We start from the raw sequence: 26,003 nt of genomic DNA, 5'->3' as shown, positions 1-26,003 counted from the left end.
GCTGAACAGTTAAACATCAAAACATCAAAACAACACAATAAAACAACTGAGACCACCTTAAAACCAACAGGACATTCAAACAATAAAAGCATTAAGACCAATAAGAAAGGAAAAACAGGATTAAAACAGTCAACTCTCATGCCGAGACAAAAGCCATCAAGGAATAAAAGTGCTTTTTGGAGCTTAATAATAATATTAATAATAATAAAATCTTAAAATCAATCCTAAAACGCACACCAGTGAAGAGAAGCCAGAATTGGGGAGATGTGCTCATGTTTACGTGTACCGGTTAAAAGACGAGCTGTGGCGTTCTGAACGAGCTGCAGGCGAGACAAAGAGGCTCGGCTAACACCGACGTGAAGTGCATTACAATAATCGAGACGTGTGGTGAAATCATTGCATCATTTGCTTGTCCATTTTAAAATCCTTGTCCATTACAACCCCTAGATTCTTTACAGACGTAAGGACAAAAGGTATAAGGGGGGAAAGGTCCATGTTGGGATCGATTCTGTCTCCATTGTGTCCAAAAATAATCACTTCAGTTTTGTTCTCAATGAGCTTGAGACAATTTAAAGACATCCAGTCTTTGATGTCTTTGAGACAGGCTAGCAATGTGCCCAAAGAGTTTGAGTTATTATTTTTCAAGCGGCAGGTAAAGCTGTGTGTCATCTGCATAGAGGCGGAAGGTTATTCCGTACTTTCTAATAATGGACTCCAGGGGAAGCATGGATAAGGAAAATAAAATCGGACCAAGTATAGAGTCTTGGGGGACTAAAATAGTAGTGTATAGTAGTTTCACTGTTTCAGTGTGTGTGTGTGTGTGTGTGTGTGTGTGTGTGTACGATCCCAAAAAGGGTCATTGAAAACCCCGTCGGTGTGATGAAGTCGATGCTGTGTGGGAGCGAAAACTGCCACTTAGAATAATGACACTTCAACACACACACACTTGACCAGATAAAGCAGCTCTATCCTAAGTAGGTTTGTAACACTTGTGTGTGGTTACGACGACACTTCGGCTGTTATGAACACACACATATATATACATATATAAATAAACACACATGTGTAAATAAAAACGTCACTTGTACTTTAATGTAGATCTTTTTGTAAATTCTTCAAATCCAGAAATACACACTCACTCATCCAGGTGTAGAGTACAGGTGTGAATACACTGCTGTGTTTGACACACACACACACACACACACACACACACACACACTCTCATACTCGGTGGGTGAGAGAAGCTCAGAACTCTCAGCACAGAGAGATTAGTTTAGAAAGAGATGGTATTAGTCATGCACTGTAACACACACACACACTCGATCCTCCCACAGGTTTAATGTGCGGTAGCTTCTTCTTCCACAGAGAGTTGATTGAAAACAGACGAAGATTCAAACACTCTGCGTACGTGACACGAAACTAAAGCAGATTATGAAACAATCACTTCTGATCTGCGTCAAACAGGTGAAGTGTGAGTTTGATACTTACGGCAACGTCGCCTTCATAACGCCACAGACGATGAGAGATTTAAACTACTGAACTCTAACACCTTAAAACTCCAGGTTACACCAGGTGTTCTGCAGGTTTAAGCCGCTAAACGCATAGACTGTATGTAAGAAGTGGACGTAGTCACCGTGACGTCACTCATTGGTTTGTGGACTACGGTTTTGAAGCCTCGAATTAAAGGGTTAAAGTTCTAAGACGAAAACACGGACAACGCCGTGGTAGTGACCTGTCAATCACAAGGTAGCCCCGCCGCTAAAGCATCCCCTGCTTTATGGTCTATTTGACTCTAAACGGGACCATCATTTACTAAATGAACATCATGCTGTGTTGAAGAAGACTTGAAACTAGCGATTGAGACCATAAACTCATGTTTACAATGTTTACTGAGGGAATAAATCAAGAGAGAAGTAGGCTCATTTTCTCATAGACTTCTATACAACCAGACTTCAGAGGAGTCGCCCCCTGCTGGCTGTTAGAAAGAATGCAAGTTTAAGGCACTTCATCATTGGCTTCACTTCTCAATTTCACTCTAAACCTCGGCTCATGAGGAGAATTCAACACAGCTTGTCTTAAACCTTAAACTGCAACTGAGCTAACGGCCAGTTCTTACTGAACTACTAACGTTGTTACCGAGAGTGAATGAGGTCCTCCGAAGCTACAGCAGAAGCTAATAAGGATCCAAATAAATAAACAGGAAAATAAAAACAAATGTTTAAACACATAATAAGATCATTGTTACAGAATAAATTAGGAATATGTTCAAGTACCATGGTGGGTCTGACCTGTAAGAAGTCTGCGATGGTGGCGACGTGGCTGGCACAGGCACACTTCCTGGCATCCGGCACGTCTTCGCCAACCTGAGAGAGAGATAGAGAAAGAAGGAGGGAGGAGAAGAAAGATGATGATGTTAAAACCAGATGCAAAAGCAGTTTAACAGCACCGGTAACATCATGTGTTTCTATGCTGCGATCGGAGCGTTTTCCTCTCGTTCCGCTCTCATCAGGGCCTTTTGTTCAGCCGTGGTCACGTTCACTTATTGAAGCAGTTTATCTTCTAACAGGACGGATGTCATTCAGTAATCACGGCTCATTCAAACCAACACAATACAAACGCAGTCGGCAGCAATTACACAGAGAAAGAAGAAACTCACGGCGATTCATCTCACAACATTTATCTATCTGTGTGTCCATCTGTCTGAGCAAGAGAGATGAATGTTTTGGCAGTATGTTTAAGACTTTGTGGTACATTTTGGTGTATTTCTGGCTCATTTCAGCCTGGTTTGGCTCTCTTTTGGCTGGTAGTGTTGCTGTGTCTCTTTCTTTCTCTCTCAGCCTCTATTCATTCAAATTACGGGATGTCTCCATCACTTTCCGTCCTTTTTTTCATTCTACCCTCCCTCCTAGGAATCTCATCTATATTCTACTAATCTACAACAGCAAATATGTTTTAAAGGGACTGTTTGTAATTTCTTACACGTATAAATCATTGCGGGTCGGTGTCTCATGCGCGCTCGCGTGCGGCTACGCTGTTCAGAGTCCAACACAAACTACACGGAAGCACCACTGCCAAGCAGCTGAAATATAGAGCTATATTGTGCTTTTAGCTGACGTGTGTCTCCTCACTGTTTTGAGCGATGCTCGTTCATGTCTATGTAGAGCGAGCACAAGCGCGAGCAACAGGACGCTGACTTTCGTTGACTTAACGGCCACAGGTGTCGCTGTTAACAAGACATTTCTGATTCTTACAAACCGTCCTTTTAAAGGAAACAAAATGCCACCCCGATCACGTTCTTTATCAACATACTGATGAAACGTTTTAACGTATCCGACATCACATTTCATTAGTTTTTCTTACTGTATCCGCTCATAGCAGCAGAAGCATGACTATACTTTTTATCAGCAAATACAGCAAATTATTTTTTGAGACTTGCCAGATATGTTAATAACAACATTTGCATTACATTTCTTTTAAATGTTGTTGCTAATTTGCAGAATACAAACATGATGTAGAGGATACGGGGCTGGCATGTGGTACAAGAGTTGCTGTTACTTAAAAAATTATTGCTAGTGAACATAATACAGACAGTAATTACGTTTCCCTCCAAACATAATTGGCAAAACAAATTAGTAAATAAACTTAATTTCTAGGAGAGCAGGTTGTTTAATTCCACCTTCTCTTTTCACTCCTCTCTCTACTTCCTCTCTGCACTCTGTCATTATGTAGATGCACTCGCTCCGGGCGCTGCTGCTGTTGTCAGGTTCAGAAAGTAAAACATTCATCTTCAGGCTCTCAGATGAACTCAGTCTGTGTTTAAATGGTATTAACACACTCTGTTGGAGACTCTCACAGCGATAAAAATGAGCTCCAACATCACAAATTATTAATATCTTCCTGTTACATTTTCCTTTTCATCATGAATTAATTGGTGGACACATTTTTTTTTCTGGCTCTGTTACATGTGTGGTGACTCAGCTCTACTGTTTCCTTCTCTGTTAAACTGGAAGTTCAACTTCACAGCCACATCTGCTCTCTTATGAAAACCAACACTGTGAAGACGCCGTCTGCGCTCAAACACTAATCCATGAAACTGTCAGGAACACTGAGCCAAATCTGTCTGGAGCCGCAAAACATCTGATCATTGTGATGAAGGTAACACAGTTTATAGTCTAAGTATATATATATAAATCTCAGATGTTTTTTCCCTCAATGTGGCCCTAATACTCCGTAGTACATTGTCTCTTTGGCCCTCACTGCATTAGACTTATATACTATATACTTAGACTATAAACTGTGTTACCTTCATCACAATGATCACATGTTTTCGCTCCTTTTGCCTAAAATGGCTCTTTTGATAGTAAAGGTTGCTGACCCTTGCATTAGTCTGTACAGGTGTACCTAATAAAGTGGACACTGAATACTGCACATCTGCAGCTCTGAACTGCAGGTAAGAAAAGTGACATCATCCAATCACAGAGCTGCTGATATGGACGGAACCTGGATTCAGGTCGTGTCCGTCGGTCACACGGTGTGTCCTAAATAAACGGTTAATTTAGAAATGTGCTGTGACCCTTAATGACTCTGATCTTCTCTTCAGTGTGTGTGTGTGTGTGTGTGTGTGTGTGTGTGTGTGTGTGTGTGTGTGTGTGTGTTGCCTGAGGTGTTTGACCCGGCGACTCACCCAGTTGATGAGGATGTATCGTGGCAGAGCGGCAGTGGGCTCCTTCAGGCTGCAGAAGCCGTACATCACCCTGGCGCTGTCAAAGGTCAGCGTGATCTCTGCCAGACCGCCGCCTGCACCACAGAACAAGAGAACAAGAACAAGAGGCCGCATTAATGCTTCTGTTACACCGTCCTCCACATCAGGGAGGAAATACACAAACTGGTAAAAAGATTAACAAATTAATCAACTTATGAAATAAAGCAAATGCCAAAAAACACACAATCCTCTAAATGCGTTATTGTTTTGAACCTTTGACTCTGAACACGTAGATCATCAAAAACACCCAAATCCGCTCTGGGAACATTGAAGCTTTGTACAGGGGTGAATTGCAAAAAACATTTGAAGTGAATCAGACTCAGAGTTATCGCCTTTTAAATTAGTTAGGTTACTGTAACACCACTTATTTGTGAAAAAACAATCGGAGGTCTTTGTAAAGAAATCAAACCAAACTGATAACTATTATTATTTGTACAATTTATAGGTACTTGCAATCTACTTGACTATGAATGAATGAATGAATGAAAGACTTTATTTCGAACATATAATAAATAAAAACAGATACAAAATAATAACAAACAAAACAAGAGTTATAGTGTCCGAAAAGGAGTAGGTAGAAGAAAAACTTATATTACCCTACCCCTTTCTCACTTCTCCTCTATTAACTCATATATTATAGAATGATAATATAATATAATATAAAAACTATCTCAGATTTATTTACATCCCAAGTTGAATATATGAACAGCATCCCAAATTTATTTACAACCCACAAATACATCCGCAGTTAAAAAGTATATAACCAACCTTTAACACAACTCTTCTTCAACCATGTACCTCCCAAAAATATCTTTCTTGTATAGCTTTTTAAATTGATTTATATTTGTCCTCCCCTTCAACCCATCACCTAACCCATTCCACAAATCCACCCCACAGACTGAAATACACATACTCTTCTTTTTTGTACGAACACAATGCTTTTTAAAATTAAATTTTCCTCTTAAATTATAACCCCCCTCCCTGTCACAAAACATTTTTTGAATATTGCCCAGAAGTGAATTATGTCTTGCTTTAAACATAATTATTGCGGTTTTAAATTTGACTAAATCCATAAATTTCAATGCATGTGACTTCAAAAACAGTGTGTTCGTGTGTTCCCTATATCCCACATTATTTACTATCCTGATTGCTCTCTTCTGTAGTATGCATAATGGTTGTAAGTTGCTTTTATAAGTGTTACCCCAAACTTCTACACAGTAATTCAGATATGGTGATACAAGTGAAGAATACAGAATGTGCAGTGATTTATGATCCAGTGTGTGTCTTGTTTTCCCTAAGACTGCTATGCTCTTTGCCAGCTTTGTTCTTACATAATTTATCTGAGGTTTCCAGCAGATTTTGTGGTCCAGTATTACACCCAGAAATTTATTTACATATACTCTTTCAATAGTCACATCATCTATTATCATTTGTACTGGTATGTCTATTTTTTGGTTTCCAAATAACATAAATTTAGTTTTGTCCAAATTTAATGACAATTTATTTCTGTCAAACCACCGTTGCAATTTTCTGATTTCTGTTGTGGCCACCTCCAAAAGCTGCTGCAGATTTTCCCCAGAACAAAAAATATTTGTGTCATCTGCAAATAAAACTAAATTCAGTGTCCTTGATACCCTACCTATGTCATTTATATACATAATAAACAATTTTGGACCCAATACTGATCCCTGCGGGACCCCACAAGTAATACCTGAGCATGTTGATTTGTAGTCCCCTATTTGCACGTACTGCTGCCTGTTTCCTATATAACTTCTCAACCAGTTCAGCACTACCCCTCTTATACCATACCTTTCCATTTTATTGAATAATATATCATGATCAATGGTGTCAAATGCTTTTTTTAAATCTATAAATACTCCTACCGCATACTTCTTGTTATCAATACAACTGGTTATTTCTTCTGTTAGCTCCATTAATGCCATTGCTGTTGATCTGTTTGCTCTGAACCCGTATTGACTGTCTGTCAGTAAATGGTGCTTGTCAATGAAGTTATCTAATCTTCCAATGAACAGTTTCTCCAATATTTTAGAGAACTGGCAAAGTAAAGATACAGGCCTGTAATTAGTGAAATTATGTTTGTCCCCAGTTTTATATAGTGGAATAACTTTAGCAGTTTTCATTTTATGTGGAAATGTGCCAGTTATGAATGATAAGTTACAAATGTAGGTTAGGGGGTTTGCAATACTGTCAATGACTTTCTTGACTATCGTCATATCGATTCCATTCAAATCAGTAGATGTTTTATTCTTGCACTTGTTAACTATGTCTACGATTTCTTTTCTGTCTATAGCTTTGAGATAAATTGAGTTTGAATTTCTTGCAATGTTGCTTTCAACAACCTCCCCATCCTTTGGAGACGTGTCATTGATTTTTCCTGCCAACTTTGGTCCCACATTTACAAAAAATTCATTAAACCCATTAACCACTATATTTCCATGTTATGCTATTTTATACTCCACTATATTTATTTGACAGCCGAAAAAATGCCAGTTCATAAACATTGTGACATATTAAATTGCCTTAGAGTTAGAGCTATATAAAGCTCTCTAAACCAGATATATAACATTAAAATACATCTTTCATATTTATGATAATATGATAATAATATCATCCTATAATACCGTATATAAAATAATAAAACTCTGGCAGGGGAAACACTTTTACTTATGATACTTTAAGTATCTTAAGTACTTTTTTTTTAATGCATTACCTTTACTTATAATAGAGTGTTTTTACATATTTGTATTGCTACTTTTACTTATTCTACTATCGAACTTTGATATTAAAGGTCCCATATTGTAAAAAAGTGAGATTTGCATGTCTTTTATATTATGAAGCAGGTTTAAGTGCTATATAAATACTGTTAAACTATCAAAACACTCAAAATACTGATAAATACACACAGTCTGTATTCAGAAATTGTACGTTTGAAACAAGCCGTTAGGATTTCTGTCTGATTTGTGATGTCACAAATATAAAATATTTACATTACAAGAAAAAAACGTATAATATTACGAGAATAAAGTCATAACTTTAAGAGAAACAAAGTCGTAATATTACGAAAAGAAAGTCATAACTTAATGAGAAAAAAGTCAAAATATTACGAGAATAAAGTCATAACTTAACGAGAAAAAAGTCAAAATATTACGAGAATAAAGTCATAAATTTACGAGAAAAAATTAAATAACACCTATTTTCAGGTGATTATACACTAAAGATAACATACTTATAAATATTATATTCCCTTTCTGCCAATAGATCCCCCTAAATGCTACACTGAGGATGTGAATATGTCAGATCAGCAGCGATGTGCTCCAGGCTGCTAGTTTTTATGCCTCAGATTATGTTCTCTGTGTATCTCAGCGTATCTTCAGATGTCTGCGACGTCTACGCACACATTTGTAAACAGCACACACACACAAACACACCAACATGACTGTGTGCTCTGCTGGTTGTGAGACGTGAGGCAGCAGATCCCTCTGAGGTTTACAGTGCACACGAGCAGCCTGCGTTTTCTTCTCCGTCGCTGCTGAAATATTCACGTCTCTCTCAGGAAAAGCTACCCGACATGAAGGAAACTAGAAGACCACTGCTGGCAGAAGTGGCTCTTCATCATGCAGCTCTCCAGCATTAGTGATGCAGCCGGCTCTTCACTGTAGTAGCTCCAGTTTATTCCTCTCATGTGATTTTTCATATTCAGGAATTCTGCGTTGATGATTACATTAGACTCACAGAATAAGCATTCATCAAAATCACATCAAAGTATAAAACCACGAGACACGTCCGGCTCTTGAACATCTAGGCTACCACATTACTGAAGACACGTCTCAGGCTGGCGTTACTATAGAGACCAAAACCAACAAGTTGTTCTCTCAGTACGCAACTTTCTGACTGTGTGTGGCTCTCAGGAATGTTACACAATATCTGCTTCTTTGATAAAAAAGTCAACCAGTAGGAGAAGAACGACTGAAGGAGAGACGTCAACTATGACTCCCAGAAAACATCCAATCACACACATATAGTTTAATTTATCCATATTTAACTTCCTGTAATATTGTTTGGGCAAGTACTTTTCCGACTTATCTGAACAAAATATTGCCATTACAGAAACAGTTTATTAGATTAGCAACTTTTTCAAATGCTGCTACAACAAGAGCACCACTTTTTTTTTTTTTAAATTACAGTTATTGATTATATTTGACATCTTTAAACCTGTACATTTGTCTTTAAGGTGAGATATATGGATGCAGATTAACCTAATAGTTTTAGATATTATTTTCAACTCTCAATTCCATAAATAATATTAAATTTCACGTTATTTTTTTTTTTTTATTGTAAAGTAATGACTTTATTCTCGTAATACTACGACTTTTTTAACGTAAAGTTACGACTATATTCTCGTAATATTACGACTTTTTTCTCGTAAAGATATGACTTTATTCTCGTTATATTATGACTTTTTTATCGTAAAATTCCGACTTTATTCTCGTAATATTACGACTTTTTTCTCGTAAAGTTATGACTTTATATGACTTTTTTATCGTAAAGTTACGACTTTATTCTCGTAATATTACGACTTTTTTCTCGTAAAGTTATGACTTTATTCTCGTTATATTATGACTTTATCGTAAAGTTACGACTTTATTCTCGTAATATTACGACTTTTTTCTCGTAAAGTTATGACTTTATTCTCGTTATATTATGACTTTATCGTAAAATTCCGACTTTATTCTCGTAATATTACGACTTTTTTCTCGTAAAGTTCTGACTTTATTCTCGTTATATTATGACTTTTTTATCGTAAAATTACGACTTTATTCTCGTAATATTACGACTTATTTTTCCCGTAATATTATAACTTTATTCTGGAAACCTCCAATTTTTTTTCCCTCAATGTGGCCCTAATACTCCATAGTACATTGTCTTTTTGTCCCTCACTGCATTAGACTTATATACTATATACTTAGACTATAAACTGTGTTTCCTTCATCACAATGATCAAATGTTTTGCAGCTCCAGACAGATTTCTTTTTATTTTGTTTTGCATAAAATGTCTCTCTTGATAGTAAAGGTTGCTGACCCCTGGTCTAACCGCTCAGACAAATATCTTTATTTGAGGTATTATCATCATTTGAGTTACTACATTAAGTTTATAAATGATGTGATGCATTTGGCTGAATAAGGGTAGAAGGGTTATGTCCATATGTATACTTGCTAATTCCCAAATATCACGTGCAATGATATCATTAAAGGGAAGAAGGACCCTTTTATACTCTATGTGTGTCCGTGTGTGTGCATCACATACCGGAGGAGTCTCATTAAACTGCTAATGATCAAGCAGCGCGTCATTAACTGGTAATAATGAATCCAGCTCTCTGATGGTTCAGAAACAATCAGGAGACAAAAGAAAGAACATGATCATTTCACCCCCCAAAGCAACAGCAGAACCTGCGGAGCTCATCAAGAGTTACAGCCGCAGCAAATTACAACCACCACCTCCTCCTCCTCCTCCACACGTGAAGCGAACATGCTTAAAGGCAGCCGTGTTCATCAGGACATAAAGAGAATGAGAACAGCAAGATGCCACATTTGAGAGAGATTAAATTGATGACAAAAAAAAAAAGCATGAACGTACCTCCTGATGATGCCAGCGTCAAATCATTGCTGTCATCCTCATATGTGTACAAGGCCCTGTTAGAAAGAGAGAGAGAGAAAAAAAAACAGTTGTTCAAGCAGAGATCTGGACTTGAGTCACAAATCGGATGTCTTTAGACTTAAATAACGCAAATATATTGTATTTTTTCTGACAGATAAACATAACAACAAGTGCACAGGCTCAAGAAAAGGAGCGAAAACAGCCTCAGACAGAAACTGGTCCCCCCTAAGGACCACACACCCAAACACAAGCAAAGCAACTTGGTGTGTGCAGTCCAGTGCAGTGAGGAGTGCACGGATATGTACATCGGTGACAACCAAACAACCACTAAACAGACGGATGGCTCAACACAGACAGGCCAACTCCTCAGGTTTAGACTCAGCAGTCTACCTGTGGCACACGTGGACATGGGGTGGGATTAGATAAAAATTTATTATTATAGGAGGTCGCATTAGAGGCTGTGTGACACATTCACTACTTTCAGCCCCTTTAAAACCCTCCTGTTGTCCGCGGGTCAAATCTGACCTGTTTACAAACTTCACTATGTCATAAATATGGATTTCTTTCATCTAATTGCCCCAAAATAACATGGGTGGTTCCCTGCTATGGTCTTTGCAAAAACAATTAATGACCACTACTTTCGTTGAATTCTGGGTGTTTTATTCTAATTTATAGCATCTGTGGTTCTACCCAGGTCAATTTTTTTGCTGCCATTAAAAAAACATTTAAATGGTTTCAAAACAATAGTCTAACTAAACTGTTACATCTACCCGTCTGTGATAATCCATCAACATTATGTTCCTCCGATAACTATGGTCAAAATAACTCATAATTTCTGCTTTTTTAAAATAAAAAATTAGGTAGAATTTCACCAAAATTAGGTTTATTAACCTTAAATTCCCCCCAAAAAGTGTAAAACTTGTGGCACTGAGTTGGAATGAAGTCGGCCAAAAAGGTGTAACACAGAATTGGGTGATAATATATACTGTATGTTTTATAAACAGTCAAACCGGATTGGGTACATTTTGACCCGGGAAGATAAAAGTTGCATGGTCGCCGGGAAGAAAACAGGAGGGTTAATCACAGCGCTATATCCCCGTCGTGACGCACTGACAGTTTGGGAGTCCTGTAGAGAGTTTACAGTACCTCAAAGGGAGTCCTGTAGAGAGTTTAAAGTACCTCAAAAGGAGTCCTGTAGAGAGTTAACAGTACCTCAAAGGGAGTCCTGTAGAGAGTTAACAGTACCTCAAAGGGAGTCCTGTAGAGAGTTTACAGTACCTCAAAAGAAACTTAATGTTGTCAGCGACTTGGTATGGAAATTACTTTTAGTTTTGAACCCTAACAATCACATCATGTTGCTCGTCCACAGCCTCAGGCTATTAGAATTAAAAAATGTGGAGCTCAGACGACATTTCGGTACCAGGATGGAGACACAAAGACGGCTGACAGAAGTAGCCGAGGAGGTTGACGGAACAAGTGACTCCCGTCGTCGCCGGACACAAGTGTTACAAACCTCCTTTAGGATAGAGCTGCTTTATCTGGTCAAATGTATGTGTGTGTGTGTGTGTGTGTGTGTGTGTGTAAAGCAGATTACTTGGTTTGATTAATGACTGTGGGAACTCAGCCTGGATTAGAAAAGTGCTCACATCCTTAACAAACACACACTTTTTCTTCCCACTCAGGACATTCATTGACATAATGCATTCCCCCAGTCGTCCCTTTGGGCGACTTGGTGATTTCTAACATGAGGGACGGACCCGGTTCATTTCGTTCACCGTCGACTAGCGAATAGAGAATATAGAGAACATTATAGATCTAAAACGAAACTGAAGAAAAAGCTGCAATTATGAATCTGTCCGCTACTTCAGCACCACGGAGAGCGCCATGGATTTATCAATACACAGCACAGTTAGGCTACAGAGTCATGGTCGGGGCCATAGATTCTACTGATATTTCAGAGCCATGGTCGGGGCCATAGATTCTACTGATATTTCAGAGCCGTGGTCGGGGCCATAGATTCTACTGATATTTCAGAGCCATGGTCGGGGCCATAGATTCTACTGATATTTCAGAGCCGTGGTCGGGGCCATAGATTCTACTGATATTTCAGAGCCATGGTCGGGGCCATAGATTCTAACTTACTGATATTTCAGAGCCATGGTTGGGGCTATAGATTCTAACTTACTGATACTTCAGAGCCGTGGTCGGGGCCTTTGATTCTAACTTACTGATATTTCAGAGTCATGGTCGGGGCCATAGATTCTAACTTTCACAAACTAACCCAATACCAAGTCAAAATCCTCAGACAGTGCTGTGACGAAGGACAAAATGTCCTCACTTTCCGGTCTTAAACTTCCGTCTGCACAAATATAAAAGAACAAGAAACACTCTGTTCTCTCTGTTTGACCTCTGTGACTCTCTTTTTCCTGCACAGCGGAAGAAACACTCACAACTCCACAGTATATACATGCAGGCAACCTCGCTGCATTATATAAAATCAATTATATGCATGCCCACACACACAGACCTCTGACCTCTTTGGCTGAGGTTAAATTAAGGTGACAGAGATTACAGGTTTAAACAGTTTGACCCCCTGTTACGACCCGGACGTCAAATCCATTAACCCGCAGGTCAGAATGAAGTTATTACAACAAAACAGCAAGTCTGTTAGTCATGCTATCTACCGTGTATATATATGTCTTGTGAAGCTGTTTAAGGATTCTTACATCTTTACAACAAGTGGGGTCAAAATGTAAAGTTTGACCTGAGTGTTGCTGATGGAATCTAAAGGGTTTATAATTCATATACGAACATTTAAGGAAAACTTTCATCTGTCTAAACTCAATCTTGTCAGCTTCAGCTGTATTAAGGCTAAGCTATACTTTATTTTATAACACTCACTTACTTTTCACCCATAATCCAAGATATTTTGTGCACCATTTCATTCACACATTAACAGCTAGCGTCCAAGAAATATTCTTTAGTAAAAAAGAAGCCATACCACACCATATAAATATTACATTACAAATAAAGGTACAGAAGTACTGGCAACAAAACTATAAAGTATCGAAAGTAAAATAACTCATTTTGTATATTTATGTGAGTGATGTATAGTTTTAGTATTGGATAATTATTATAGATGATTGAGTGATCAAGAATAAAGTCATAATATTATAAAGTAGAAATTTCACGGAAAGTTATGACTTTATTCTCATAATATTACGACATTTTTTCTCGTAAAGTTATGACTTTATATACGTAATACTATACTATATACTTAGACTATAAACTGTGTTACCTTCATCACAATGCTCAAATGTTTTGCGGCTCCAGACAGATTATTATTATTGCTTGTTAAGGGTAAATTAATTAATTGTGCTAATCATTGTTTGCAGATAATGTTTAAACAGATGCTGTAAACCGTAGTTAATCTGCTGAAGATATTCTTGTAGAAACATAATGTGCACTCACACTTAAATGACACACAGAAACACTAAATCAATATCCAATCCCTGAGCTTTTGTGCTGATTGAGAGTTTGGTGGAGAGTTTTTTTAAATATAATCTTCAATAATCTACAGTGCGCAGCTTTCCAGATTATAATCCTGATGGATTAAAGGGTAATTTCTCAAAACCTCAATCCGAGAATGAATTTAATATGTAGAAAAATCTATTTCTCCTCCTGTTGGTTTTCAGTTTCTACAACTTCTCCTGATTTGATGGAGAGTCAGTCGGCATTACAGTGAATACCTTTTATTCATATTTAATAACTGGAAGCACTGACATGTTTTTATCCTCTTTAACTCCACCTCACCCTCCAGACGATCCATCATTTAAACACATGCTGCATGTCATTTCTTTACTTTCCTTCTGTGCATTTTGAGGTACTTGTATTACCTGAGTATTTCCATTTGCTGCCACTTTACACCCACACTACATTTCAGAGGTACATACTGTACTTTTTACTCCACTATATTTATCTGACAACTGTAGCTACCAGTTTCTTTTCCGGATGTTTAAAGATGTATATGCATTGCAATTTGCCTCTAACCACTACATGCTTACAGATCATGCATCTATACCAGGGGTCAGCAACATTTACTATCAAAAGAGACATTTTATGCAAAAGAAAAAATTTAAAAAATCTGTCTGGAGCCGCAAAACATTTGATCATTGTGATGAAGGTAACACAGTTTATAGTCTTAAGTATATAGTATATAAGTCTAATGCAGTGAGGGCCAAAGAGACAATGTACTACGGAGTATTAGGGCCACATTGAGGGAAACAACATCTGAGATTTACAGAATAAAGTCAGAATATCACGAGAAAAAAGTCGTAATATTACAAGAATAAAGTCATAACTTAATGAGAAAAAAATTAAATAAAACATAAAATATGACTATTATCGAAATCTGAGATTTATTTTCTTTCCTCAATGTGGTACTCTGTCGTACCGTCGTACCATAGACCTACAACAATGATAAAAAAAAATTAAAATGTAAACAAAAAACAGTTATTCATTTCCATTTTTGAAAATCATTAAATTAGGCTTTGTGCTTTTAAATAAATGTGCTACCTTTGAGGGAGGCTCTAACTGGACGCTTGTATGTTGATTTTTTCACAGCTACATGCACCGTTGCAGACGTCCCATTTGCCTCTATGTCCGTGTGTGTCGGGTATTACCAGTCCAGATGACCTCATGCTGTTTGAGCCTGAAGCTTTAGTCTGGCCACCATCTGACTTTCTGCTGACCTCATCTCCTCTCCCTCCATCCTGTCTGATTCTGCCGAGTCACTCTCTGCTTCCAAAACCCTTTTTCTCTCTCTCTCTCGGTTCATGCTGCCAGACTATGTATTTCATCACCCAAATCTCCTCTTCTCCAATCAGCTCCATTTATGCATCCGCTTTTTCACTGTCAGTCAGCTCAGCCACAGGCAGCTGATGTCAGCAAAAACCTGCTGTAAACTATCTGCTCAGCACCAACTGGCTGACCGGCGAAGTTAGCGACTATAGCTGGTGAATCAAGTGGAGCATTTAACAGCTAAATAACCAGGAGCTGGTGGAGACCAAACTAGAGTTAAAAAGAGAGTGAATATTGTTGCATGTTGCTCTGTAACCCACAAAAAGGCCAAAAAAGTCAATGAGGTTTTGTTCACCTTGAGCCAAAGAAAACAATAAATCTTTATCTGTAAACTACTATGTGAAACGACGGTTATCTAATGAGCTGGCGTGCTCGCCGGTCCTCACGTCTCCTAACAAGTCAGAGAAAATGTTCAAGTAGGTGTTATTTTGATTGAATTGACCACATATTCCAAATCAAATAAAAATCTACAGTGAAATCGGTGACACATTGACAGTTTATAGTGTGAAAATGATGACAGCTGTGAGTCTCACTGGTGTCTGCAATCGCCTCTGACTGATGTGAAATGCATGCTGGGATGCTTGTTTAAGGCCCTGATCAGCATTTTGCATGTTTTTCCACTCTATATGTCTCACGTTTTTACAGGAGCGCCCTGAACGCCTCGAGTTGAAAAAAACTTCAACTCAGAGCGGAAAAGCATTACCCACATAATCAGCTGTGCTGCTCATCCCACAAATGCATGATCCTTACAAGTTGGACATCATTGTCAAGGTAAATAAACAGGCTTTCCAAAGATGTAAAATACAATGCTAATTAGCATTGTAACAACAGAGAAATAATCCATTAAACACAAGTTTCCAAACTTTTATTTCCGAGGTTATTAGATAGCAAACAGTTTATGGTTTGTGCTAAGCTAACGTTAGCACGTATTCAGTGGTTGCTTAGCAACAGTATTCAAAGAAGATGCAACAATTTACAAAAAGAAATGCTCCGTCTGATCGGGCAACAAAAAGGCAATGTGGTTTTGCCTCTCAGGTATATACCACACTCCAGGCCTGCTGCTTCCTGTTCAGATCATGGTAACTACGGTTGGGGCGGTCATATACAGTAGCTCCGGGTTTCCAGCAGAAGTTAACACAACGAGGGGAAAAAAAGCTAATGAAGTCAAGTGTGTTTCCGCTCTGAATTGAATTTTCTGCAAAAGCAGCGACGCAAAAAAAGCAGCGACGCAAAAAAAGCAGCGACGCAAAAAAGCAGCGACGCAAAAAAAGTAGCGACGCAAAAAAAGCAGCGATGCAAAAAAGCAGCGACAAAAAAGTAGCGACGCAAAAGTAGCGATGCAAAAACAGCTATGCAAAAACAGCTATGCAAAAACAGCGACGCAAAAAAAGCAGCGACGCAAAAAAAGCAGCGACGCAAAAAAAGCAGCGATGCAAAAAAGCAGCGACAAAAAAGTAGCGACGCAAAAACAGCTACGCAAAAGCAGCGGGCAAAACGCTTCACTCTCATCATGAAAACGATTACAAAAAGCCACCCAAGGATGCTTAAATGCACTCTTTCTGATAAGGACATTTTGGACTGTACTTCTATATGCATGCATATGTTTATATGTATATATATATTTTAAATAGGAACAGTACCTAAGCAGCGACTGGTGACGATGAGGTCAATGAGCACAAAAGTAAAGACAACAACGCAGAGATGGGTAAAGACACAAAATGAATGCATCTCCCGAAGAGACACCGGGCTTTGAACATCCGACAATGAAAAAGATCTAGGTCTCAGCTCCTGACAGTGAATACTACTACTAGTACTATTACTACTACTACCTCTATTATTATAGTGACAGTTATAGTAGCAGCAGCAACACAACAATACAAAGCAAATTCCTGGAGGCAGCGCAGGAAAGGAAAAGGTTGAAGGGCGGATTATAGATGAAAACAAAGAGTCAGGAAATAATAAGATGACAGATAACAAAGACAACAGCGTGTAAAAGAGAATGGATGAGAGAAAAGAAAGAGAGCAAGCGTTTAAGACAGAGAGAGAGAGAGAGAGTGTGAGTGAGACTCTCTCTCTCTCTGGATGTGCTATAAATAATTCCCTTTAAAGCAGACAGCTGTTTATTATTCATATAAAGTCCCCATGACCTAGAAACAGCTCAGTGTGTGTGTGCGCAGCTGGGCATGTAAGGGGAGGAAGAGAGGAAGGAAGATGAGGAGAATAAAAGAGGAAGAAAAAGGAGAAGAGAGGGAGAAATGAGAGGAAATATAGTAGAAAGAGGATGAGGAGGGAAATGAAGAAGATGATGGGAGAGAAGAAGTCGGAGTGAGGAAAAGGAAGAAGAGATGGCACAGAGGGGAAAAGGATGGAGAGGGAGAGGAAGATGAGGAAGGAAAAGAAGGAGAGAAGAGGCAGAGAGGATGAGGAGGAGGAAGAGGAGGAAGAAGCAGCAGGATAACAGATTAGAGGAATAACGAGGGATGGAAGAGGACTCAATTAATCAACTAATCACACGTGTGGAGGACGTAATCAATGAGCTCTACCGGGTATCAACCCGACCTTTACCTCACTTCATCTTTCATATAAAGAACTATGAGAGAACGTTTATAAGAAGATAATATACTTTTTAGTCGTCATCAGTTTTGAGGTAGTTTGAACACAAACCCACGCCGTCATTAACCCGCCTCACTTGAGTGACAAGCTAATGATACCAGAAGACAGAGACACGAGAAAAACAACAGCATCAGCAGGGGGTTAATTCACTTCCCCTAAACGATATGAGTGATAAGTTATAGAGACTCCTCTCCGGTCCGATGACGGAGCAACGGAAGAAACCAAAGGATTAAACAGAGCGACAAATTCAGTGTATAAAACGTAGACTGTATATAAGAAGGGGACGAAGTCACCATGACGTCACGCATTGGTCTGTGGACCGCCGTTTTGAAGCCTCAAATTCAGCACTTTGGCCGTCGCCATCTTGGTTTTTTGGGCCGTCACCATCTTGGTTTTTTGGCCGTCGCCATCTTGGTTTTTGTCCGTCGCCATCTTGGTTTTTTGGCCGTCGCCATCTTGGTTTTTTGGCAGTCTCCATCTTGGTTTTTTGTCCGTCGCCATCTTGGTTTTTGGGCAGTCTCCATCTTGGTTTTTTGGCCGTCGCCATCTTGGTTTTTGGCCGTCGCCATCTTGGTTTTTTGGCAGTCTCCATCTTGGTTTTTGGGCAGTCTCCATCTTGTTTTTTTGGCCGTCGCCATCTTGGTTTTTGGGCAGTCTCCATCTTGGTTTTTTGGCCGTCGCCATCTTGGTTTTTTGGCAGTCTCCATCTTGGTTTTTTGTCCGTCGCCATCTTGGTTTTTTGGCAGTCTCCATATTGTTTTTTTGTCCGTCGCCATCTTGATTTTTGGGCAGTCTCCATATTGGTTTTTTGTCCGTCGCCATCTTGGTTTTTGGGCAGTCTCCATCTTGGTTTTTGGGCAGTCTCCATCTTGGTTTTTTGGCAGTCTCCATCTTGGTTTTTTGGCAGTCTCCATCTTGGTTTTTTGGCAGTCTCCATATTGGTTTTTTGTCCGTCGCCATCTTGTTTTTTTGTCCGTCGCCATCTTTGTTTTTGGGCAGTCTCCATCTTGGTTTTTTGGCAGTCTCCATCTTGGTTTTTTGGCAGTCTCCATCTTGGTTTTTTGGCAGTCTCCATCTTGGTTTTTGGGCAGTCTCCATCTTGGTTTTTTGGCAGTCTCCATCTTGGTTTTTGGGCAGTCTCCATCTTGGTTTTTTGGCAGTCTCCATCTTGGTTTTTGGGCAGTCTCCATCTTGGTTTTTTGGCAGTCTCCATCTTGGTTTTTGGGCAGTCTCCATCTTGGTTTTTTGTCCGTCGCCATCTTGGTTTTTTGGCCGTCGCCATCTTGTTTTTTGGCAGTCTCCATATTGTTTTTTTGGCCGTCGCCATCTTGTTTTTTTAGCAGTCGCCATCTTGGTTTTTGTCACCATCATCTTTTTCGGCCGTCGCCATCTTGGTTTTTATGGCCGTCACCATTTAGTTTTTTTGGCCGTCACCATCTTGGTTTTTGCAACAAGAAGTGACACGAGAGGGCGGAGCCAAGTACAACCGAATGCTGAATAAGTCATTTTTAGGCGACCAAGATGTTACAATCAGTCGGAGAGATTGGAGAAATATGACAAAAAAAAGTTATCTTTATAAAGCGGTTGCTATATGGTGACAGTAGAACACGAAACAGGTAACCTGAAAAAAATCATGTTCCTCTGTGTCCTCCGGTGCTCCTAACAAGATTTCACAGACCGGAGGAAAACAAGCAGTAAGAGCTGATCTGAGGTCTGCTGTCCAGCTGCCGTCTATGAGAGCCGGCTGTCAATCACTCTGAACTCCGACCAAACGGTCAAACTAGGCAGCGCTCTAGGAACGCTCTCTCAATGAAATGACCTGTGATTGGTCAAAGTCTCCCGTCACGAATTAAATGTTCTAAAGCCTGAAAACAGAGCCATGAGGAGGAGCAGAAGTCTAGTTATCTCTCAGAACACTTGAATTACAATATACTGAAAGGTTATTATGGAACTTTTGCCCAATGATGCCAAAAATATACTGACTACTGCAGCTTTAAACAGAAGCTTGAATTTCCAATAAAGAATAGCAGCCCTAAAGCATCCACACATACATCTATAGAGTATATAGAGGAGGTCACTGAACAGTTCAATGAGTATGGAAATGATGTGAATCTGTGGCCTTCACAGTCATCATATCTTGACCCGACTGAAACCCCTATGGGAAACATACAGTATATATAGTATAGTGTGTGTATGTGTGTGTGTGTGTGTGTGTGTGTGTGTGTGTGCCCACGCTGCCTTTGATGTGCAGAAGAATCACAGTAGTGCTTTCAACTGGAGGCGGCACAACAGCTTTCCTCTCTAATCTGCACTTCACCGTAGGAGGTTGTGTGTGTTTGTGTGTGTGTGTGTGTACTATGTGAACTAGCAGTGACTTTCACATAACTGATTTTGTTATCCTTGTTCAGGTTTCTGTGCAGCTCGTGTCAAAGACAGAGATGTTACGTGAACATTTATTTTGCATGTATTAGTCAGCGGAGCTCCGACATAGTGCGCCTTCACCTACATCAGAACATGGTGTTATAATTAAAGAGCAGCGGCACTAATATACAGAACGACACGGAGAAAAGCTCAGAGAGGAAAATTACATAATCGCAGCAACGTTCACAGAGATAAAGAGACAATTTGTTCTCTGTCTGGACTAAATCAAGATCATTGTAGACTCGACTCATCTTAGCTGAAATTAAAAACCTTAACAGTTTGAACAGCAGGGCTGTCCTCGACCAAAAGAAATTCCTAGTCAACTAACAGTCGTACGATTTTGTTGATTAATTGATTGATTTAATCGACAGATCTGTAAAACTGAGTTTCTCACACAAAGAATCACTCAAAAGCCCCACTTTAGATCCGGTGTTTACCGGAGATTTGCTCATAAATTTCTTAGTAATAAGTCATTCAGCATAAAAAAAAAAAGTCGTAGTATTATAAGAATAAAGTCATAATATTATAAAGTAGTAATTTTACGTGTCATTTTCTGTTTTTCTCGTAAAGTTATGACTTTATTCTCGTAATATTACGACTTTTTTTCATAAAGTTTGATTTTTTTTCCTCAATATGGCCCTAATACTCCGTAGTACATTTGCACTTGGGCCCTCACTGCATTAGACTTATATACTATATACTTAAGACTATAAACTGTATAATGTTTGCGGCTCCAGACCAATTTTTCTTTTGCCTAAAATGGCTCTTTTGATAGTAAAGGTTGCTGACCCCTGCACTGAAGAAACCTTAGTCAACTAATCTACTTAGAGGGGGCAGCCCTATCTATTATACTTTTATATTCTACGCCATCCGTCTTTCTTTGCAGTCTATCACACACATTACATATCTAATCACATTTAATACTGCTGCACACAAACACACATGAAGCACACTGGATCCTTTTCTTTTTTATCTCTCCCTGTCCATTAGAACAACGGGAGTCTCAACAGGAAGAAGCTGCAGAGCCAGAGAGTTATTTTAAGCTGAAAGCTGATCCGCGCTGTGTCAAGACTTCACAAAAAAATCACAAATTCTCAGGACAAAGAGGCAACGAACAGAGCTGATTTTAAAAAAAGACATCGGGGGATGAATAAACAGAAGCAGGGAGAAGGGAAGTGTGACGACATCGTTGAATCTCACTTTACAGGAACAGGACGGCTCAGGACTGAATAAACACCGACACAGTCTCAACAAACACAGGATAATGTAAACTTTACAAAACAGAACTGTCTTGTTTTAAAGGCTAAAAGATGCCCAACCTGGCAGGTCTGAGCAGGAAAAGTAAAGTAGTCTGGATTGAGAGGAATCTGAGGAATAAATGCTGCTTCAGATTTGTCTCATTTCTGCTGTTTCTGTTATTTTGTCCACCTCCTGTATGTAGGAGCAGCAGTTGGCTTTGGGGGCTGTTAAAAAAAAAAAAGAGGTTGCCAAGATAACCCCCCCACACACACACACACACACACACACACCCCATGGGGAGTGTCGCCATGGCAACTGGGCAGCATCCCCCCATCGTTATCTCGGAAACAGCAGTTTTTGACCTGAGGGGTTGTAGATGATGTAGAGATAGTGATGGAGGAGGGTGGAGGACAGCTGAAGGGCAAAACACACACACACACACACACACACACACACACACACAGGTGAGCACGGCATGCTGAGTGTGTGTGTACGGGTGTGTGTGTGTGTGTGCGTGTGTGTGTGTGTTTGTGTGTGTGTGTGTGTGTGGGTCTGTGATGATGATCCAGCTGGACTCACTTCACAACCTCAAAAGGATCAGCAGACCTGACGTTTACTGAGCTCCGTCTGCAGACTCTCCTTCATGCAGTAAACATGCTATGTATTGCAGTATCAACTAAAGCTTATGTTACATTCTGGTGTCAAGAATGAAGCTAAAATTTCCATCTAAATTTGTTTTCTGTTTCACTGCCAGCTCATGTTGCTGTGCAGCTAAACACAGACTGCAGATGGCGCTGCTGATGTTGCCTGCAGCAGCTGCTTGTGACGCAGTCAGACAGGTCATGTCTTCTGGCTGGTAGTGTCCACAGAGTGCTGAGCCTGGAACAGGGTATCATTTGAAATCTGTCGTTATCAGTGCTTAAATGATAACAATATTGAAATACAGAAATCCAATTTTTTAATATAAACATCCTTTTCTACAAACACATGTTTTCCATTCGACAAAAGCAGCAAAGGTTCTCAAATATGAAGTTAAGACAAGCCGCCATACAAGGACTTTGCTCGACTCAGAGTAGAGGGGGCTGCGGCTATTTCCTGGAAGCAGTACGTACCTGAGGAAATAGCCACAGCCTTGCACTCTGAGTCCGACAATGATAAAGTCCCTCCACTTCTTTAATATGTCGCCAATCTAACTGCCAGTGATGGACTCAATGGGAGGACAAACTCACTCAGTACAGTGTGACAAAGGTCAGCTTGTTTTAAGCAGTGCGGGTGGAGACTGACATCGTACAGTAGCTGTATATGAACTCACTGCGGAGATTGTTCAGTACTACAAACCCGTACGCTCCAATCTCATGCACACTTAATGCCTTCATCGCGCCCCGTACATGCAGAACTGCAGCCCGTATGTTATAGAATAGACCGAAGAGACCGCTGGGAGGCTCACCAGATGTGTTCAGAGACAGTACACTCAGTGCTTGTTGGCATGTGAGACTGTTAAAAGCAGAGTTCACACCTTCACTTACTTCCAAGGTGCATGGAAAAGGAAAAAAAGTCTCAAGAGGTAAAAGTTTGGTGAGACTCACTGCTGCAGTTTGGTTGATAGTTATACTACTTGTAGTACATCTTAAGTGTTAATACTTGCCTACATTCATTTCATATTTCTCGATTTACTGTAAAAAACATACACGAGTAGAATCAACACAATTATGCCAGACCCCAAAAAACTTTAAAGTTCAATATATTTAAAAGTCCGACCCAGTATTCTGTACACCGAGGCAATGTAACTCTGGAACCTCCTGGCACTAATGATGTGACCACAGGTGACGTTGTCAGAGGTCATCCCGGTATCACGCCACAGTGTGTAATAGACCCACCTGTCCGCCAGAGGACAGCGTCTCAGAGTTGCGTTTTGCCTCGCGGAGGCGTGAATATTACACGTGTGTATGAAGGTGCAGTACCAGCAGGGGGCAACAAAACCACTTAGTTAGGTTTAGGAAAAACATCATGGTGGGGCTTAAAATAAGTACACATACCAAGTACAATATGTACAGAAACTAGAATGGCACTCGGAGAGCGCAGACCTCCACCAAGCTGCCCGAGTATGATTGCCCCCCCTCTCCGTTCAGCTTGCGCCATCATCCATGTGTATTTTTGTTGATGTTGAGATCAGCTGTACGTAGCGGAGCAGCGTAAAACACTTCATTCAAACTGGACAGAAACAAAATAAAACTCAGCTAAACCGTCGTCGTTACTCTTTCCAACAATCACCAAGTGTGCTTTGGTCCAACTCAACTGTTTATTGTGAAAAAACGCCAAATCTACAGTCGTCCCCCTGCACTCTCTCTGTCCCTCTCTCTGCAGGCAGAAGGAAAGAGGCAGGGTGACGCCTCATAAACGTGTCATCAGTTACACTGCGCATGTCTTAAAGCCTGTTGTGTTAATGCACAGGCTGAGCAGAGTTATTAAAAAACATTCCCGAAGCCGGATCATGCCACACCCCACCCCTCCAAAAAAATCCATTCAAATCCCTTGCAGACTTTTGGAGTAATCCTGCTAACGGACAAACCAACAAACCAATGCCGGTCACTAGCTGTAGCAGTAGTATAGCATATTCACACAGATGCATTTACATCGCGGTCAGTACAGACTAATATGGTGTACACATGACACGCCAAAAGAAAGAACGCCGCTCTTATTGCATGCTTTTTCCTTGCGCATTATCGTCTCATTCACCTGCCTATTCGTACGACGGGGCTGCAGAGGTTCAAAACACAGATAGAGTTACTAAATGTGAAACTGTCTCATCCAAGTAAAGAAAACATTTGATAGATTTTGATACAATATTTCAGTACTTCATCTGTGCAACAAACTAGTTTTTATTCCCAGTCCCATCTGTGCTCGCATGCCACAGGCTAAGGGAGCTAACATTGTTCTTCAAAAGCTCTTTCCTAAAATTTGAGTTTTTTTTGGAGGTTATTATTTTGGATATCTCAAAGTTTTGTACGTCCATAAAGTAGGTCAGCTTCACATCTTATGCAGTTGCTTTTGGTTTTATCATTTCATCAGCAGCAACAGGGATACGTTTTGAAGATAAGGTCTAAGTTGTCACTGAATGTGATGAAATAAAATATCACCAGAATGAATAACTGTCTGGAGCAGCAGCGAGTCCTTCTTTGAAAAATAACACGGGTACTTGAGAACAAGACCAAATCAGTGGATGTGGATTTAACCGTCTTAACGACATTAAAATCATGAAAGAAGGAGTAATTTGTGTGTTTATTAAATCAGTTTCACAGTCTAGCTCTCTGCGAGCGTGTAAGAATTGCACCAGTTGCCATGACAACCCGATGAAAATTAGTAGTATTGAGAGTCCAAGTACAGAACAAGGCAATAAGATTGAAGATTCAACCCCCCATCTTTCCCCCTCAAGGGAAAATAAAACGTCTGCACTCGTTCTACTTTCAGGCGTCTTGGACACGCGTCACCAGACGGCTGATGTTCGGAGTCCTGCCAGAAAGCTCTTTGCTGCCGACTGCAGAGGCTCATTTAGAGAAAGTAGATAAAGTAGAGGAGTCAGCAGTTAACTGTGAGATGGAGAGACATTAACAGAGAGAGAAAGAAGGAGGTTATAATGCTCTACGCAGTAATCTGTAATGTTTCTATAGCAAAAGATGTCAACAGCATTATGCAAGTTAATTATAACAGATGCAGTAAGTTTCCCTTAATGTTGCTACAGAACACCACACATTCTCTGCATAGAAGAGCGTGGTATTCATCTTGCGTAATAAACCGCATCTAGTAGTATAAATGAGTAAAGGGCAAAGTGTAAATATAGACTCTGTGATCAAATCCAGACACGACAGTAGCGTGTTTCTTAATGTTATTTGTCCAATTTCAAAAGCGAAGCGTTGCTTTGTTCCCCCCCAAAGCAAATCCAATATTTATCCTCTGGGTTTGAGAGTTATGGATTCCTCTTGGGTATTTAATAGCCACAGGGAAAAGAAAAATATGTGTGGTTAAAGAGACACGCTGTAAATACAGACAGAGAGCTGTGAAGGCAGAGAGCATTGTGGGACGGGACAGAGAGGACTATGGGGGGATGATTAAGTACGCTGGCAATGATTGTTATTCCCGTGGTCGGATAACGTAGCGTGATTTACTGAGCGAGAAAACCTACGTGGTGACTTAATGCGAAAGAAATGAGGCAGACGGACGTGAGGACGATGAATTATGGGTAATGTTTCAGGGGGGGGAGTGACGGAGGGCATTAGGGAACAGCGGTGACTCCTGTTCCTGTCGGTCCGGGAATGCAGAAATGTGCACGCCGATCCGATGAGTAACACATGAGTGTGAGTGTGGTGTGAACGGCTGTAATGCTCATTACAGACAAGAGAAGTGTTGGATGGAGAAAGACTGAAGAGGGAACGT

At 39.9% G+C, this 26,003-nt stretch overlaps 1 protein-coding gene across 5 annotated transcripts in view; it reads right to left on the bottom strand.

The window, feature by feature from the left end:
• Nucleotides 1-26,003, bottom strand: part of dbn1 (drebrin 1) — a 118,849-nt gene that overhangs the window by 19,862 nt on the left and 72,984 nt on the right. For 4 of the 5 annotated variants that reach the window (XM_074611805.1, XM_074611806.1, XM_074611809.1 and 1 more), the window contains exons 2-4: nt 10,419-10,474; nt 4,685-4,797; nt 2,274-2,363 (exon numbers count right to left, since the gene is read on the bottom strand). In XM_074611805.1, coding sequence (XP_074467906.1) covers nt 2,274-2,363; nt 4,685-4,797; nt 10,419-10,474 — 259 coding nt within the window. The remainder of the gene's footprint in view (nt 1-2,273; nt 2,364-4,684; nt 4,798-10,418; nt 10,475-26,003) is intronic. The other variant, XM_074611807.1, reaches the window with a different exon arrangement.

This window comes from Sebastes fasciatus, chromosome 16 (assembly GCF_043250625.1).
Source record: "Sebastes fasciatus isolate fSebFas1 chromosome 16, fSebFas1.pri, whole genome shotgun sequence".
NCBI lineage: Eukaryota > Metazoa > Chordata > Actinopteri > Perciformes > Sebastidae > Sebastes > Sebastes fasciatus.
This window is presented reverse-complemented; position numbering and strand designations above follow the sequence as displayed.